At 41.1% G+C, this 19,187-nt stretch overlaps 1 protein-coding gene and 1 pseudogene across 3 annotated transcripts in view; one reads left to right on the forward strand and one right to left on the reverse strand.

Annotated features, from left to right (window-relative positions):
* The first annotated feature begins 3,526 nt into the window (after positions 1 to 3,526).
* LOC101273442 (WASH complex subunit 3-like) lies at positions 3,527 to 4,304 on the forward strand (annotated as a pseudogene).
* A 6,581-nt stretch (positions 4,305 to 10,885) lies between these two features.
* Positions 10,886 to 19,187, reverse strand: part of SORCS1 (sortilin related VPS10 domain containing receptor 1) — a 558,796-nt gene continuing 550,494 nt past the window's right edge. Inside the window, exons 25-27 of one of the 3 annotated variants that reach the window (XM_004265868.3) lie at positions 16,262 to 16,367; positions 15,979 to 16,139; positions 10,886 to 14,494 (exon numbers count right to left, since the gene is read on the reverse strand). In XM_004265868.3, the coding sequence (XP_004265916.1) occupies positions 14,487 to 14,494; positions 15,979 to 16,139; positions 16,262 to 16,367 (275 nt within the window). In that variant the 3' untranslated portion in view covers positions 10,886 to 14,486. The remainder of the gene's footprint in view (positions 14,495 to 15,978; positions 16,140 to 16,261; positions 16,368 to 19,187) is intronic. The other 2 variants (XM_004265869.4, XM_004265870.3) reach the window with 2 other exon arrangements.

A 19,187-nucleotide genomic window follows, 5' to 3' on the forward strand; every position in this document is an offset into this window, starting at 1 on the left:
ATTTTTCTCAAGTGTTCATGGAACATTCTCCAGGATAGATCATATCTTGGGTCACAAATCAGGCCTTGGTAAATTTAAGAAAATTGAAATCGTATCAAGTATCTTTTCTGACCACAATGCCATGAGACTAGATATCAATTACAGGAAAAGATCTGTAAAAAATACAAACACATGGAGGCTAAACAATACACTACTTAATTACGAAGTGATCACTGAAGAAATCAAAGAGGAAATCAAAAAATACCGAGAAACGATGACAATGGAGACACGACAACCCAAAACCTATGGGATGCAGCAAAAACAGTTCTAAGAGGGAAAATTATAGCAATACAATCCTACCTTAAGAAACAGGAAACATCTCAAATAGACAACCTAACCTTGCACCTAAAGCAATTAGAGAAAGAAGAACCAAAAAAAACCCTAAGTTAGCAGAAGGAAATAAATCATAAAGATCAGATCAGAAATAAATGAAAAAGAAATGAAGGAAACAATAGCAAAGATCAATAAAACTAAAAGCTGGTTCTTTGAGAAGATAAAATTGATAAACCATTAGCCAGACTCATCAAGAAAAAAGGGAGAAGACTCAAATCCATAGAATTAGAAATGAAAAAGGAGAAGTAACAACTGACACTGCAGAAATACAAAGGATCATGAGAGATTACTACAAGCAACTCTATGCCAATAAAATGGACAACCTGGAAGAAATGGACAAATTCTTAGAAATGCACCACCTGCCGAGACTGAACCAGGAAGAAATAGAAAATATGAACAGACCAATCACAAGCACTGAAATTGAAACTGTGATTAAAAACCTTCCAACAAACAAAAGCCCAGGACCAGATGGTTTCACAGGTGAATTCTATCAAACATTTAGAGAAGAGCTAACACCTATCCTTCTCAAACTCTTCCAAAATATAGCAGAGGGAGGAACACTTCCAAACTCATTCTACGAGGTCACCATCACCCTGATACCAAAACCAGACAAAGATGTCACAAAGAAAGAAAACTACAGGCCAATATCACTGATGAACATAGATGCAAAAATCCTCTACAAAATACTAGCAAACAGAATCCAACAGCACATTACAAGGATCATACACCATGATCAAGTGGGGTTTATCCCAGGAATGCAAGGATTCTTCGATATACACAAATCAATCAGTGTGATACACTATATTAACAAATTGAAGGAGAAAAACCATATGATCATCTCAATAGATGCAGAAAAAGCTTTCGACAAAATTCAACACCCACTTATGATAAAAACCCTGCAGAAAGTAGGCATAGAGGGAACTTTCCTCAACATAATAAAGGCCATATATGACAAACCCAAAGCCAACATCATACTCAATGGTGAAAAACTGAAACCATTTCCACTAAGATCAGGAACAAGACAAGGTTGCCCTCTCTCACCACTATTAAACATAGTTTTGGAAGTTTTAGCCACAGCAATCAGAGAAGAAAAAGAAATAAAAGGAATCAAAATCAGAAAAGAAGTAAAGCTGTCACTGTTTGCAGATGCCATGATACTATACATAGAGAATCCTAAAGATGCTACCAGAAAACTACTAGAGCTAATCAATGAATTTGGTAAAGTAGCAGGATACAAAATTAATGCACAGCAATCTCTGGCATTCCTATACACTAATGATGAAAAATCTGAAAATGAAATTAAGCGAACACTCCCATTTACCACTGCAACAAAAAGAATAAAATATCTAGGAATAAACCTACCTAAGGAGACAAAAGACCTGTATGCAGAAAATTATAAGACACTGATGAAAGAAATTAAAGATGATACAAATAGATGGAGAGATATACCATGTTCTTGGATTGGAAGAATCAAGATTGTGAAAATGACTCTACTATCCAAAGCAATCTACAGATTCAGTGCAATCCCTATCAAACTACTACTGGCATATTTCACAGAACTAGAACAAAAAATTTCACAATTTGTATGGAAACACAAAATATCCCAAACAGCCAAAGCAATCTTGAGAACAAAAAATGGAGCTGGAGGAATCAGGCTCCCTGACTTCAGACTATACTACAAAGCTACAGTAATCAAGACAGTATGGTACTGGCACAAAAACAGAAATATAGATCAATGGAACAGGATAGAAAGCCCAGAGATAATCTCATGCACATATGGTCACCTTATCTTTGATAAAGGAGGAAAGAATATACAATGGAGAAAAAACAGCCTCTTCAATAAGTGGAGGAAAACATAGGCAGAACCCTCTATGACATAAATCACAGCAAGATTTTTGACCCACCTGCCAGAGAAAGGGAAATAAAAACAAAAATAAACAAATAGGACCTAATGAAACGTAAAAGCTTTTGCACAGCAAAGGAAACCATAAACAAGACCAAAAGACAACCCTCAGAATGGGAGAAAATATTTGCAAATGAAGCAACTGACAAAGGATTAATCTCCAAGATTTACAAGCAGCTCATGCAGCTCAATAACAAAAAAACAAACAACCTAATCCAAAAATGGGCAGAAGACCTGAATAGACATTTCTCCAAAGAAGATATACAGATTGCCAACAAACACATGAAAGAATGCTCAACATCATTAATCATTAGAGAAATGCAAATCAAAACTACAATGAGGTATCATCTCACACCAGTCAGAATGGCCATCATCAAAAAATCTTGAAACAATAAATGCTGGAGAGGGTGTGGAGAAAAGGGAACCCTCTTGCACTGTTGGTGGGAATGTAAATTGATACAGCCACTATGGAGAACAGTATGGAGGTTCCTTAAAAAACTACAAATAGAACTACCATACAACCCAGCAATCCCACTACTGGGCATATACCCTGAGAAAACCATAATTCAAAAAGAGTCATGTACCAAAATGTTCATTGCAGCTCTATTTACAATAGCCCGGACATGGAAGCAACCTAAGTGTCCATCATCGGATGAATGGATAAAGAAGATGTGGCACATATATAAAATGGAATATTACTCAGCCATAAAAAGAAACAAAATTGAGATATTTGTAGTGAGGTGGATGGACCTAGAGTCTGTCATACAGAGTGAAGTAAGTCAGAAAGAGAAAAACAAATACTGTATGCCAACACATATATATGGAATCTAAGAAGAAAAAAAAAGATCATGAAGAATCTATGGGTAAGATGGGAATAAAGACACAGACTTACTAGAGAATGGACTTGAGGATATGCGGAGGGGGAAGGGTAAGCTGGGACAAAGTGAGAGAGTGGCATGGACATATATACACTACCTAACGTAAAGCAGATAGGTAGTGGGAAGCAGCCGCATAGCACAGGGAGATCAGCTCGGTGGTTTTTGACCACCTAGCGGGGTGGGATAGGGAGGGTGAGAGAGAGGGAGACACAAGAGGGAAGAGATTTGGGAACATACGTAAATGTATAACTGATTCACTTTGTTATAAAGCAGAAACTAACACACCATTGTAAAGTAATTATACTCCAATAAAGATGTTTAAAAAAAAAAAAAAAAGCACTAGGATGCTATTACCGGGTTGGGCGGGCCCGGTCGGGGAGAGGTTTTTGGGTGAGCCTTGGGTCCCCCGCCCGCTGAGGAGATGGATGAGGATGGGCTTCCTCTCACGGGGTCAGACATAGACCTGACTAAGTGGCCAACTATTCAACAGAAAAGAACGGTGGCATTTCTAAACCAATTATTGGTGTACACTGTACAGTTCCTCAACCCCTTTTCTACAGTTTGTGAGGAGAAACTGCAGACCTTTCTCTTCGTATCCAGCAAATTGAAACAACTCTCAGTATTTTAGATGCAAAGTTGTCATCTATCCCTGGGCTAGATGATGTCATATTTGAAGTATCTCCTATAAGTGTCACTAGGATCACAAATGAAACACATTCTGAAACCACTTCAGAGCAATCACAGAACAGTTTACAAGACTCTGGACCACGGGAAAGTGAAGTAACACCAGAAAAATATCTTAACTGTAGCCAAGGACATAAGATACACCAGATATCTCAGAATGGTTCAAGTGGGTGTTCCAGTGATGGCAATAAGAAACAAAATGATATCGGAAGGACTAGACCCAGATCTTCCTGAGAGGCCAGATGCCCCAGTGCCTGATGTAGAAGGTGAAAAAAATACAGAAGAAAGTTCAGACAGCGAATCTTCTTTTCGTGACTAAGCTTAATTTTTATAACAATTACATATACATGTGTTGGTACACATTTACATTCTATAAGAAAGAGAGCCTGAACTTTAACTCTTAGTCATAAAAGCATCAAATAGCTACATATCCACCACCAAGCTTCCTCTGTGAAAAAATAAATAAATAAAGCATTTATAATTAAAAACAATAAAAAGACTGACTTGTGATCTAATCACTGATTGGAATTTTTAGGTTACACATTTCACCTATGGGATTGGGCCAAACACAATCTAGATTTTTTATGCCTCTTTAGACACTACATTAAATTCAAGAAGCAGCCACTCACCTGTGTCAGTCCTGCCTCACCAGTCCTTTCCAGGCTTGCTTTCTTCTTCCGTCCCACTTAAGTCTCATGATGCATCATGACTGAGCAGGACATCCCAAACCAAGCAGTTTTTTCCTATTTGCAATAATACTGTGGACTCTCATCAGTTAAAAACAAAAACAAAAACAAAAACATGCTTGGTCAAGTGTGCTTGTATATAACAGAACCACAAGGCTTCATTCTGTGTTATTACTTTTCACACCATGGGCCAAAGTGAGGATGGAAGATCTTGCCCTGCAATGAAGGCACTGGGAAGAAACTTCATTCAGAGGCATGAGAATCAGTAAGGAAGCTAATCGCCAATGGACTGAGCCATGTCTGTATCTACAGTTTTCCTGCAGCCCTCTGGGTGCTGTATGAGCTGCTGGGTTTCAGATTACTCCGTGCTGGTATTTGGAAAACACTTCCTCTATATCCACTTGTTTAACAAAGTTAGTAGCAAATATCAGTTCTTTCCTCTGGGAGGGCTTAGGTGGCCTAACTTCCCATGTACCACGTCAAGTAGGGTGAAAATAGTAGGTTACACTATTTGTGTAACTCAGTAGTTAGGGCTGAGGCAGGATTTGTTGTGTGCTTTCAAAAGAATGATAACTCTTTTCCTTGTGTAAACTCTTTCCCACAAGTATATTTGCAGTAGGGAACTGCAGGAACGTGCAATTTTTGTTTTAAACCATCTCCTATTTGTGGCTTACCTGGAGGAGGGCTGGAGGGGAGGGTGGTAGAGTGGAAAGAGGAGTGGTCATATCCATTAGGAGTCCTGGGTTGGAATTCTGACTTTACTACCCTACTGGCTATGTGACCTCGGACATGGGACTTAACCTTCCCAGACCAAGGTTTCTGCATGATTTAAATGAACATGCTACCTTGAAGTATTTACATGTTTTAAATCATTTATTCCTTATAACACAGCAAATGTACCATCCATCACCACCTGTGTCTCCTCTCGTTTTGTAGCTCACTGTCCCCTACTTGTATCAAATGCTTCCCATCCTCTTATCCCACAGCCCGAACTCCCTTGTAACATGTTGCATACAATTAACAGGCTAAAAAGAAGAAACAATACTTACAACACATTTGAAAATACATCTAGCAATTGGGAATGCTATAGTAGGTAGACCAAATAACGTTCTGATTGTTTCTCTGCCATATTAAAAAAAAAAAAAAAAAGATTTCAGTAGTTACCTATGTACACACATATGAATAATGAACATATTTATATTATATTTATACTGTAAAATTTTATTAATCATGTTCATGTGTATGTGTGTGTATATACTTGTAGAATACATATAAACACAGTTAGCAGAGTTATACAGTTTAAAAATTTTAAACATTTGAAATTTCGTGAATTAAATTGCAGGTACCATAATAGCAAAATGTTCTCATCTCAATATAAATATAAATTGATAAAAATGAGATGAAAATTGTCTTGCTCTAGAAAAGCTATCTTTAATTTACTAAAGATATTTAAGTATATACCATGAACAATTTTTAACTTTTCTATGAACTTTACATATTATATTAAACATAGAACTATTCATAATTATATAATTAGCATAATAAACAAATATATTTTAGATTTACTCCATATTTCTTGTAAGTTTTATTTAAAATAGCATTTTTTCTGACCATATAAGTAATATATGTTCATTTTAGAAAAAATATAGAAAATATCCAAAGATATGAGAATTTTAAAAAACCTGACATTTTACAAGCTAGAAATAACCAGTGTTACTATATTTTAATCTCTCAGTCTGTCCCTATTTATTTTCTGTACGAATTATTTTCATACTATGTGAAGTCTTAAATTCTGCTTTCTCTTGGCATCATATGAGACTTTTCTCAGGCCATTAAATATTCCTTAGAAAAATAGTTTTACTGGAAGCATTCTACTTTATCATATAAATATAGACATATTATGATTTATTAATAAATTTATAAATACTGTTTACTGAATTCTTTTCAATGTTTACATTGGCAAGAAGCTTTTATCAAGATATCTATACATGCATCTATTGAAATATCTTAGTATTGTTCATAGAGTGGCTTCATTATCTAGATAACTTAAGCTTATTTTAAATATTTTAAAGCTTTCTTTACTGGTTCACTTTTCATGGAATACCTTATAAATACCTTTCATACCTTTTCATACTGTCATCTTCTTTAACAAAGAGTTCTGGCCACAGTTGAACATTCTTTGGGCCAAAGTCATACTTCTAAATGTCATTTGTTGTGGTTGATGGAAATTGAATGATGCTCTAAGGTTTGTAGAGTGAGGTGGCTGCCAGTCTCCACTGCAGAAGTCCTCAGGCTAATCATGATGGTGAGGAAGGGGAGGATTGGTACTATTTTCTTATCTTTTATCTCTGCTATCAAGTGAGACTTCTTTCTTCTACCAGTATATCCAAACTACTTGGGCTCACGGGCCCAGCCGCTCCGCGGCATGTGGGATCTTCCCGGACTGGGGCATGAACCCATGTCCCCTGCATCGGCAGGCGGACTCTCAACCACTGCACCACCAGGGAAGCCCTCAAACTACTTTTAAACTAACATTTGAATTACTGTCAGTTCTGCTATAAAACTTTTTTTGAAGATGTAAATATTTTTTCTAATGTGATTGATATATTAGGAAAAGATTTCAGGATAATGCAAATTTTGTGTTTGCTTATGTGTGATTTTGCCAATGAGAAACATTAGGTGAACACAGAAAACTATACCCAAATGAATTTAGCTGTGTAAAAATACACAGAACACACACACACACACACACACACACACACACACACACACACACACACACACACACACACCACGCAAACATCCACCAGTGATCTCCATTTGCCTCTGTGTTAAGAGCCACCATCCGTTTAGTAGCACAACCTTCTGCCAGATTTCAGATCACTCCTTCTCCCCCTTTAAAATAACCACAAGCTGTAAGTAGTCAGGGCTCACTTTCACAAGAAAATGTCAGGTCCTCTTCAAGATAAGTATTTTATTTGTGTATTTCTTAACCCCTGAACAGTGTATATGTCTCTGAATGGCTGGTTCCTTTTCAGCTTTTGCAACCCAGCAGGACCCTATGGGGCTTTCCCAGAATAGACCCCCTCTTCCCATGTCTTCTACTTGCCTTTGTGTGTAGAAGAACTTTAGTCAAAGAATAAGTTTAATCAGAGACGTGAGAAAATGCAGAAAGAAAGGGAAACTGTGAAGCAAGACAAAATAGTAACAGTTCAGCCATTAAACAAAGTCAAGGACTTTTAGTGCCTTCTCAAGGGCTATAGACATTCTGAGCCACGTTCTTTGAGCTGTTTTGCAGATATTGAAACCTCCACCAGGTGGAAGAATTTAACTGTATGGTGCCCACGAGCACGTAGACCCCAGACCCATCAACCAGAAAGTTGATGATGTTGACTCCCGATTACCTCACCACCAACCAATCAGAAGAATGTCCACGAGCTGATCACATACCCCACAACCGCCCTCCCTCACCCTGTTTTTAAAAACATTTACCTGAAAGCCTTCAGGGAGTTCAGGCCTTTTAGGCACTAGCTGCCTGGACTCCTTGCTTAGAGCCCTGCAATAAACACTGCACCTTCCTTCACAAGCTGGTGTCAGTAGATTAGCTTTACTGCACGCGGGCAAGTGGACCCAAGTTTGGTTCGGTAACATTTTCAGATCTCAGAGAAGCCAGGGACCAACTCTCCCCTCTCCCATCCCCAGTTACTCTGCTCCCTGTTATGTCTTTTTTTTTTTTTTTTTAACCTGTAAATATCCTAAAATATTTATTTAAGTAGGATACCATTGTATATGTTATCTTAAATTTTATTATTTGTCCCTATTAGAATATATGCCCATGAAGGCAGATATCAGCCTTGTTCACCGTTGTATTATCATCACCTAAAATGTTTGTACCACATATGGATTAATAATTATTTGTATTTTATAAACCAAAGATCCCTTCTCATGTATTTAACATGGAAACTATAACAGTTATTTCTTTATATATGTCCATCTGGAATTAATTTGGGATTCCCCCATTCTGAAAGTGTGAGCCTAACATGCATTTTCAAAATACTCTTAACCTCTAAGAAATAGGAAAACAAATTACATCATAATTCAGAAACCAAACTTAGGCCTTTGTTTTTCATGCTACTTGCTAGCCAGTTTTATTTTTTTTTCTAAACTGCAATTATTTCACTTAAATTAATATCTAAGAATAGCTCCCTGAATACAGCAGCTTGAGTGGCAACAGAGAGGAAGGGCAAGGACATGCTGATTCTTGACAAACGACCAACTGAACATGTAATTAGAGGTGCTAGCTAGGTAAGGGGAGTCGGACCAAGAGGCCACCTCAGAGGTCTTTGCTAAATGAAGTGGACTTGCTCACCACACTAAATTGAAAATCACACTAAACTGAAAAGGGCTGAGTTTCAGCAAACATTTATCTAGTGCCTCCTAATGGTGATGTCCAGTGCTGTCAGCTGGAGGCTGAAGGAGTGAAATGAAAAACAGAAGAGCATAGAATTCGGTGAGAAAGGTGTAAAAGGACATACGTAAACGTAATGCCACATTTTATTTATTTTTTAACATCTTTATTGGAGTATAATTGCTTTACAATGCTGTGTTAGTTTCTGCTTTATAACAAAGTGAATCAGCTATACATATACATATGTCCCCATATCTCCTCCCTCTTGCGTCTCCCTCCCTCCCACCCTCCCTATCCCACCCCTCTGGGTGGTCACAAAGCACCGAGCTGATCTCCCTGTGCTATGTGGCTGCTTCCCACTAGCTATCTGTTTTACATTTAATGCCCCATTTTAAATATGCGTTGTTTAAAGGGGGATACGTAAAAGAATGGCACCAAGAAAGGAACGCCAACTATTTAATAAGTGCCTTTGGGTTGAAGGAGATTTGTTGGGCTTGACGTGGGCAGAACTTGAGAGAGGTGCTGTGCCAGTCACCCGTCTGTGTTCTCAAGTCCACTTCCCACTCCTCTCCCACTCCTCCTTGTTCTACTTAGTAATTCAGAAAACTACATTTCCCAGGCTCCACTGCTCACTGGCTTGGGCTGGGAAACATTGGCTGGAGATGGGAGGCCTGGAGCAAGCTCCCCTTCCCCCTCTTCTCTGCTTGGGCAGCACTGCTGGCAATGGCCATGTCTCCTCTGTGGCTCCAGCTTCTGCCAGAAACATCCTCCCTGACTTCAGCTTCCATCTGGTGGTCCTGGGTCCTGGGCTCTAGGGATCCCTTTGTCCTTCCAGCCCAGGGAAGATAGAGCCTTCCTCTTGATGCTCATCTTGGAGTCACTTCACCTTCCCCTATTTGGCATCTTGGCTCTTCAGTTACTCAAGCAACAAATTGCCTGAATTAAATCCCCTCTGAAATCCCTAGGAATGACTTTTGTTTGACTGCCTGTACCGTCAGTGACACAGGAGATAAGCTGCTCTTGATGGAGAAAAGCAGTATAGGCTCTGGCCTGGAAAATAACGATGGGTTGGAAGGAAGACCTAGTCTGTGGGAAAGGAAAGGTGAAAGGCCACCTAAAAAACAACAGAAATTCCAATTGCGTGCTGAGACCGTCCTAATGAGGCAATGCCATTCCAAGCCTGGCAGGTCTCTGAAAAGGCTAAGGAGGGTTTTGTGCCTGCACGAATGTTTCAGCCAAATACAAGGACAAAATGTTGACCAAGAAAAGATACCACAAGGCCAAAAGGATTTGGATCCAGTCCACCTCTTTATTTTCCAGCAAGTTTAAATCAGCTATTTGGGACTCTTGGGAATGACTCACCCACTCAGAATACCAGAGCTGGAAGGTGTCCTTTTCCTTCAAATTGTATGCATGAGGACGCTAAAGCTTTGCTCAAGGTCACACAGCTGGTAGAGCTGGAAGGAGAACTCCAGTGTCCTGATTCCAGTATCAAAGCCATTATCACTCTAGCACTTGAGCTCTTTCCACTCCCCAAGTTTCAGTTCATTACATGCAGGTTTGGTCCTTCAGTAACTACAAGCTTCTGAACAAATTTGAATGCGTTTGTTCCATATCAATAATTTCTCATTTTGAATGAACAATAGTGAGAATGTTACTCATTCCAATGTAACCAGCTTGGAGTGATTTTTTTAAATATTATAGAATAAAGTAACAGTAAAGCAACAGATATTATACAGTCACCTGAAATGCAGGTTAGAATTTAGGTAGTAGAATATATATCCTACGTTGATAACAAAAAACCCAAAACTCCCCAAAAACCAAACCCCTCAAACCTGTAGTGTTTACTAAATTCTCATGCAATTAGTCTTTATGAAACCCTATAGATGCATCGTTTCTATATCTGGACTGAACACCGAAGTTTGGAATAAAATAAACACCTTGAGGCATAGACTTCAGAGACATTACCTGTTTAATAAATATGACTGTAAAAGCAATAAACAAGAGCAATTATACATTACACTACATAGTATTTAACAAAAAATACATCAAAAAAGTCATTTTAAAATTAGAAGTAGTTCAATACTATAAGAAAACTTTTTTTTTTTTTTTTTTTTTTTTAAATTGGCTTCCTATAAAAATAAGTTGGCAAATGGGGGAATTTCAATGCTCAGTTGGAATCCTGGAAAACACAGCTGCCAAGCACCCCATTCCTCTCAAAGTTGCTGTTTGGAACTTCTGAAAAAAAGCAAAGCAAACCTCTGCATTTTGGACAGTGAATCCAATTAAAAATAAGGCAAAGGAGAAAATGTTGGTTGGGTCGTTCAGGGTAGAGCACGCAGTTTGCCTTCTGGGATTTTGGAAAACATTGCAATATCAGGTTTGTAGCTTGCCCTGAATCTTACCTTCCCCATCCATCCCTCCCCACCCATTCCTCTGGCCTCAAGCCTACCAAACTCCTCATTGGGTCTGCACCTGCTGTTGTTGAGTAGGTAGGCACTTGGGTCCCTCCCACTGGCAGCTTCTCATTACTACCTTCTCTCCGGGATTGAGCTGGCATGGCCTAGTACAGTGGTTCTCAAACTTTAGTGTATTTCACAATCACCCGAAGAGCTTGTAAAAACAGATTGCTGGGCCCCAACCCTGGAGTTTCTAATTCAGTAGGTCTGGGGTCAGTGGGACCCAAAATCTGTGTTTCTAACAAGTCCGAGGTGACGCTGATACTGCTGGTCTGGGTACCACGCTTTGAGAAACGAGCTAGATCATAAGAATAACAAGGTCCCCTCTGAGCAGTACTTTGCCTCACTAGTCTCCTACAGGCGGGAGGGAGCTCTGAGGAGAGGCACATGAGGACCCTGGAGATGCTGAATCTAGAACCAGCCATCTCTGATCACCTTCCAAAACGCCAGGCATCTCATGTCCACCTCTATTTTAGGTTAGGACTTACAAGCCCTTCTTTGCTATGTCTTCTCATGTATTCATTCATTTCTTCTTTCAGCAAATAACTTTCTTAATACCTACTCTAGGCAAGGCAGTGTGCTAGATTGAGTGTTATCCCCTTTTTCATAGTTTAACAATGAAAATGATTGAACTGCAACTCTGAGGACTCCCTGTACTGTTGTGAGTGAGCCTCTTTTGGTTTCCAAACACTCTGTTTTCCAGATAAAATTTGGGAGGCTCCAACTGAAGAGATTCAATGAGGATGTTTCCCATGGGATAGGAAGCCTGGCAGGTTGAGGATCATTTGAGTTCTACAAGTAGACGGCTGCCTTAGGCAGAATCCGTTTCCCAGACTCATACTGAGCATCTCCAGCCATAAAATCTTCTGCTTGATTAACTTCTGACTGAAGTGTTGCCACTCTTCCCCTGCTTGAGCTACACAAGGGCAGTGGTTGTCAGGATCTTTAGGGCACCCCCATTGTCCCCAGGGCCCTGCTATACCCTGACGCTGGCCTGGGGACATGGCCAAGTAGGAGGCTACACTCTGAGAGGTCTTTGGAAACCACTTTCTCCTACATTTTAGAGTGGGCTTTATCCAATCCATAATACTCCAAGGGCTCCTGCTTCACATACTTTTGTTTCCCTCTTTCTCTGGACCTTCTTTCATGATGGCCCTGGGAGAACTGGGATTTCTTCATGCTTTGAGCCCATCTGCTTGAGTCTGATAACTCCTCCCCTTCATGCTTATTAAATTTTCCTTTGCTGATACTATGCTCAGAGATCAGAGAGCACACATGTAAGAAGTCTAGGGTCATCTTACAATAATCACAATCCCATCCTAATATAAGACAAGACCTCCGTATAATCTCAAGACTTTTTGACACTCAAACATCAACTCCATTAACCTGCTTCTTCTTCTGCTTAACATTGGTTTCATTTTACAAATATTTTCACTCTACTGTGAGAGGGGAAATACTGGGTAATAGCAACCATCACAGGAGGAAATTGCCCTGCCACATAGTAACACGTTCAAAACATTTCTCACAAGAATCTTCTGGAATCTGACTGCAGGAGATTTTTGTTAAGGTGTGACAAAACCACTATTCATCTGTATGCTTTCTTTTCTAAGGTACATGGGCCAGGTTTGAATCGCTTTGCATATCTCAACTCTTTCACACACATTATATGTTTCCAGGGGGGAAAGGCAAGGATATTTGGAAGAGGCAGGTCTACAAGAGGATACAAAAAAAAAAAAAAAAAAAATACATGAAGCTAAACCCTGCAGGGCAGGATGCTGCTTGGTCAGTGTGTATGTAGGCTGCATGCATGGGCGTGTGCAAAGTTGACAGAGAGATCATTAGCTTTGGGTGGTGGAGGCAGGGTTGCCAGAGGCGAGGCTAGTATTTAAAGAACATCAGGATGAATGCCCAGAATCTAGCAACATGTTTGGGAAGAAAAGGCAGGAGCAGTTGAAGGATAACTTGGGGACTGGAAGGAAGAGACACAAAGACATTGACAGATCACGACCACACGTGGAGAGCAAACAAATGGGAAGGTAAGAATGCGGGTAACTGGGATTCTGTTTTCTACACAGGGCAGGAGTAGGAAAAGCTACAAGGGGAAGCTGTTGTGATGGGAAGGGGGGAACAGGAAACACAGGTCCACTTTTGACACTCCTGCCCGACTGCCTTCCTTCTTTCCCTATTCTGCCTGCATCCATGGAACTTGAACTTGCTTCTTTGTCCCTGTGGCCGTACAGAATGGAGAAGGCAACCTGTGGCCCCTGCCGGCCAACAGAGCTCCCGAAGATAACTTAGAAGGGGAAAATGGCAACAAGTAAAGTGGAACAGAGAAACAGCCCAGGGTTTCAAACTCCTGTGCATGTCTTTGTATCTTGCGAAAAGGGCTGGGGTAGCTAATCCACCCATCAGCCTGTAGAGCTAAAATAGCTGTTAAGTCTAGAGCCAAGAATATTTCCAAAAATACATGCAGATTTCCTTGGCCTATATATGTTAGGAATTTTCTACAAACACAACCAATCAGAAAAAGGAGAGAGGAGAAGAAAGGGGGAGGGGAGTGTTTTTTCCATTAAAATAGAGCACCTGTACACTGCCCCTCCAAGCATGTTCTCAAGGTACTGTCCACATGCACAGGCTTAAAGCTAAAAACCCTTGTTGTCTGTGTCTGAAGAATTAAAAAGTCCCGATGCAGTGAGTGTTTGTTTGTTTGTTTGTTTAGATTTTGATTGTTTTTATTTTATTTGTTTGTTTTTGTTTTTACTGGCGTCCTCCAGTCAAACATTTACATAGGTAGGGATTTCTTTTGTGCTTTGATTCTCAGCAACTATGGAAATACTTCCTGGCAAAATAGGAAACAGAACAACAAAGAAAAAAAACACAAAGTTAGTGGTCATGGAGAAGGATGCACTTGACAAGAGCGAAATTCTTTCCTGATCAGCAGGTCGCCTGTAGCCTTTGGGGGTTTTCCTTAAATGGCAAATTGAGCCCCAGCAGATCCCCGCTTTGGCGTTGAAGGTGGAGTGGCGTGTCTTGCTCTTTGCAATCGGAGAGATGAGTCACCAGGTTGAGTAGAAGGGGAGGAAGGGGAGGGTAAAGCTACTCTCCTAAGAGAAAACGTGTAACACTTACTCATTTAATGACACTGGCAATGGAAAGGTGTCAGAGACGGTGTAACGTGCTGGGAGCTCTTCCTGGCGAAGGAGGGATTGCTACTTTAATAAAGCAAACAGCAGCTGCACTTCATACCCCATGGAAATGGGACTGAAAACCAAATGACCCACAAAAATGCACTTGGAAGCTTTAGAAGTAAATAGGGTAAATGCTTCTCTGGACTTGAAGACAGAAAAGCCTTTTTCTTTTTAACCCAAAGCAATTATGCATTTCTCACCGTCTCCCCAAATAAGAGGAAGCACACTGTGAAAACTGGACACCAGATGCGGGGCTATTGTTATTATTACCTCTGATATGAGCCTGGCAGCACATTTAAATTTCGCCTTAATACAGCCACAGAACGTTCCCATGTTCATTTAAAGAGAGGGCTCTGTTTCCCCTTAAGAACTCATTTTTTCCCCCAGGTACCAGATTAACAGTCATAGGACGTTCTAGGTGATTTGGCATTATCACATCAGAGTGAAGCATGAATGCTTATATAATAATTTATCCATCAGAGTCAGCAATGCAGGGTCTAGATGGGAACATTTACAGCTTCAAGTCCTAGGGTCATCAGACAGGAGGAAACAAGGAGAGAAATGGATCACAATGGTGGTCCCATGGGTTTATCTAAGTTCCTGGGAAATTCCCTCCACAATAAACAGTAGAACTTAGCAATGACCCTGAGACTCTCTATACCTGGCTGTTGGCTTCCCATGCTTCCTCCCCAGACAGAGAGTGAGCCCTACTGAATTACGCTGAAATCCAGTTTTAAGACTCCTGGTAGGGCACAGGTGAAAAGGAGGAAGAAATCTGCCCATCTGCTCTGTGACAGTCTAACCCTCCAGCACTCTCTCTCAGGAAACCCCACTCCTGAGATAAGTTCTGCCAACTTCATGGCTCTTGAATTCTCAGGTTCCGTGTTTCCCGGGGGGCAGTTTTTGATTACTGCTAGATTTAAAACAATCCCAGGGTGGTCAGTCTGTCTTTCTTCCATGCATGTTCTGGAGCCGTGTGCCCTCCTTAGAGCTGTCTCCAGGTGAGGCTGCCACAGCTCGCTCTGGTCGTTATACACCCTCAAACCATGCCCAGCCCTCCAGACCAGCAGATCCAGCCTCTGAGGGCTGCCCTTCTTGTATATGGTTAGAACGAACACTTTGCTCTTTGACCATAAACACTTGAAGCCCAATGTTTCAGCAAGGGTTTTTGAAAAAAAGAGGAATAAACTCATAAGAGAAAAAAAAAAAAACAATAGGAGCAAGAAAGGTTTTTTTTTCTCTCTCTAATGGAAAGAAGCAGGGAAAGAGGCATCTTAGCTGTTTCTCTCAGGGGTGTTAGAGCAGAAAAAGTGGTTACGTCAAGCCAGGAAGGGGTTAGAGAGAGAGCCAGCCATTGACTACTCAGACCGAACAGCTGAGGGCTGCCGGGAATCATTTACCTATGAGCTGGGACTCCACCTTCTCATCTATCAGCTGGCCAGGCCGCCTGAGCTCAGTCTGAGGGATACAGGGCCTGCTTTCAGGGTGACTGACTTGACTGACCATCTCTTGTTCTTTCTCATTCTGCATCTGGGCATAAACATTAATCCCCGGGATCTTCCTAAAACATTAACAGAAACCATCACTGCTGTGCACGGGACACGGACATCGCTGCGACAAATGCTTCTGAACCTGTCATGGGAGAAGGGGGAAGGGGGGAGACACGGACGGAGGGACACGCACCTTTTGAACTTGTAGATGACGAACACCGCCAGCCCCACAAACACCACGGACAGCAGCATCAGCATGGCGGAGCCACTATGGGTTGGAGTGAGGTCCACCAGCGGGGCTAGGGGAGAAAGCAAGGCATGGTCATGGTCACGAGCAGGCAGGTGGGTGGGCGTGACTCTGCGACAGGCTTGCACTGTTCACACAGAGGTACAGTGAGTCCCGGAAAACCACGTGGGATGTACACACAAGACGCATGTCACACGGCTTGACATGCAGATGCATCTGAGCCTGTCCCCGCCCCCAGAAGGCTCCAGCAGGCCTGTTCAAGAAGCGCAGTGGAAAATTTAAACCAGACTCTGGAGCCAGACTGCTTGGATTCAAGGCCTGCTCTATCATGTGCTGGCTGTGAGCTCCTGCGCAAATTACTTCACCTTCATGTGGCTGATAGGGTGACATGAGAATAAAAGTGCATATCTCATTAGGTGTTTGTGAGGATCAAATGAATTGATGTATGTAAAGCACTGGCAACAGTGCTAGGCACATAGTAAGACCTTTATATAAATCTTAGCTTTTATTGCTACTGCTATTATTACTTTGAATCAATATTTATAATAATATAAGTATTAAATTTTCCTATACTCTGAATGAAAGCTTTTCTCACTAAGCAGTGCAGAAAACCAGAAAAAAACATCAACAGGAATATTTTTATGAATTATCCAACCCCTCTAACGCCTATCCCAGCAACTGCCATATGAGAGAAAGGACTGGTTGCTTACATTTCTTGCACTTAGAAACTGACGGCTAAGTGAATATTTTACAAGGGCAGCTGCTCTGATGCTGGAGGAGGAATGTGCAGTCCAGGGTCGTCTCCATAACTTGCCCAAGTCCTGACAGCTCGCGCCAGGAGGTGGCAGCCTCTCAGAGGCAGTGAGTTCTCCACTTGGGCCAAACAGATGCCTTGGCAGCCATAGAAGATTCTCCCTCCTTAACTCTGCTTGTAGCGTGCAGCTCTGGGGAACATGTCTCTCTGCCTCCAAACCCTGCTCCTCTATCGCAGGGTCAAGCCTGCTCTACTTTAATGACCTTTTTTTGCAATTAATTTTTACCCTCTAGAAAAGTGATATTTTGCAAACATAGCATAGCTCCAGCATAAAAGGCAAAGCCACACGTACCCCTTAGAAGCCTGGATGCGGACCTTTACCTTCCATCAATCTAAGCAAAGCCTGATACCCAGAAATTCAGGTGACCTTTAAGCACCATTTTCCGTGGCTTTTCTCTGTTGAAAGCCATGAGCGCAACATTCTGGTCACCCAGGTAAAAAATTCAAGAATAGGTGACCGTAACGTTGATGATTTCAGACAAGACCCGAGACTGCTTCTGCTCTGTCTGGTTGTTGAAGAATTACTTCCCAGCCATGCAGTAACCACTACTGGGAAGCCTATCCCATCTACCAGTTTGGGTGAAAAACACAAGTGAAGCCCTTTTTCTCAGAACACAGGCTTAGTTATTACAGTAGAATCAGCTTTTAGGAAGCACTAAAATGAAGCAACCTCTGTGATTCTCTCTCCTCTGTGAGTCAAGCAGAGCTTAAGCTGTGAGGTATGAGTGTGTGACGAGACAGGAGTGGTTCACTGAATGGAACACCCAAGGCAAATGTGCTTCCAGCTCGAAATCGAAAAATTAAGGTCTTTCATTTACTTAGGCAAACACAGTGCAAAGGAGTCCAGAAATGCTTCAGAACTCATACCACTATTGGCAGGAAGTCAGGAGGGAAAGAACACCTTCCATTTATCATAGACATTATTGCAATTGACTTTCACCAATGGAAGGTGGGGCGGTGATCGTCACTGAGCAGACACGAACAGTGAGGGCCTCACTGGTTAGTGTCATTCCAAAGGACTCAGAAATAGTGAATGGAAGAACTATGACTTAAACCAAGTCTCTCTTTCTCTCTCTCTCTCTCTCTCTCACACACACACACACACACACACACACACACACACACACACATACACACACACACTTTTCTATATACTTCAATCCTGGGCTAATTTCAGCAGGAGATATCTGAAATTTAAAAAGATATTTCTGAGAATGGGGATGAAGGGTAAAAGTAGAGCACAAGAAGCAACTTAACAAGTGACAAAGTCAAAATATTATTAGGTTTTCAAAGGACCAATTAGAATCCTAGGTCATTCACTTTTCAACATGGATGACATGAATACGCACATATATATGCATATGTGTGTATTTATGGGTGGTAGTTGTGCATAGAGAAATGGAGCCTCATGCACCCACCACCCTTCAACAACCATCAACCCACAGATAATGTTATTTCTACCCGCGTCCAGTGCCCACAAACCCCAACACTGGATTATGTTGAAGCAAATCTCAGTGATCGTACAATTTCACCTGTAAGTCTAAAAGATAAGGTCTCTCTCACTCTCTTTCTCTGGACATTATCACAATACCGTCATCATACTTATGGAAATAATACTGGAAAGCTATTTTAAAAATAATCTTCTAATGCAAACCCCTAATGTGACAGGGAACAAAGGGAGGCTCAGGGAGGAGCTCCAGACTGTAAGGATGGTTAGAGGCAGGTTAGCTTGATGAGCTGAGCTTCTGATTCCCAGCCAAACACTCTTGCAGAAGACGCAGAAGAATATCAGTGTTATGGAGCAACCAGGAAGAATACCGAGGCTGCTTGAAAGGGTTGGCATTTGAAATGAACGGAAAACTAAAGGGAGGAAATTGCTCTAGCCAGGCTCTCACTGACACAGAAAGCAAACACGCAAATGGACACTATTTCCCTTCTCTTCCCTTCCCACTCCTGTCTCTACCCATCACAAGCTGAGGTCTTTCAATTCTAAACCACTCCCACTCAAATCATCATTCATAAACAGGTGGCGTTAACAGTGTTAAATAATTAGCATAT

The sequence above is a fragment of the Orcinus orca genome, chromosome 14, assembly GCF_937001465.1.
Source record: "Orcinus orca chromosome 14, mOrcOrc1.1, whole genome shotgun sequence".
Taxonomy (NCBI): Eukaryota; Metazoa; Chordata; class Mammalia; order Artiodactyla; family Delphinidae; genus Orcinus; species Orcinus orca.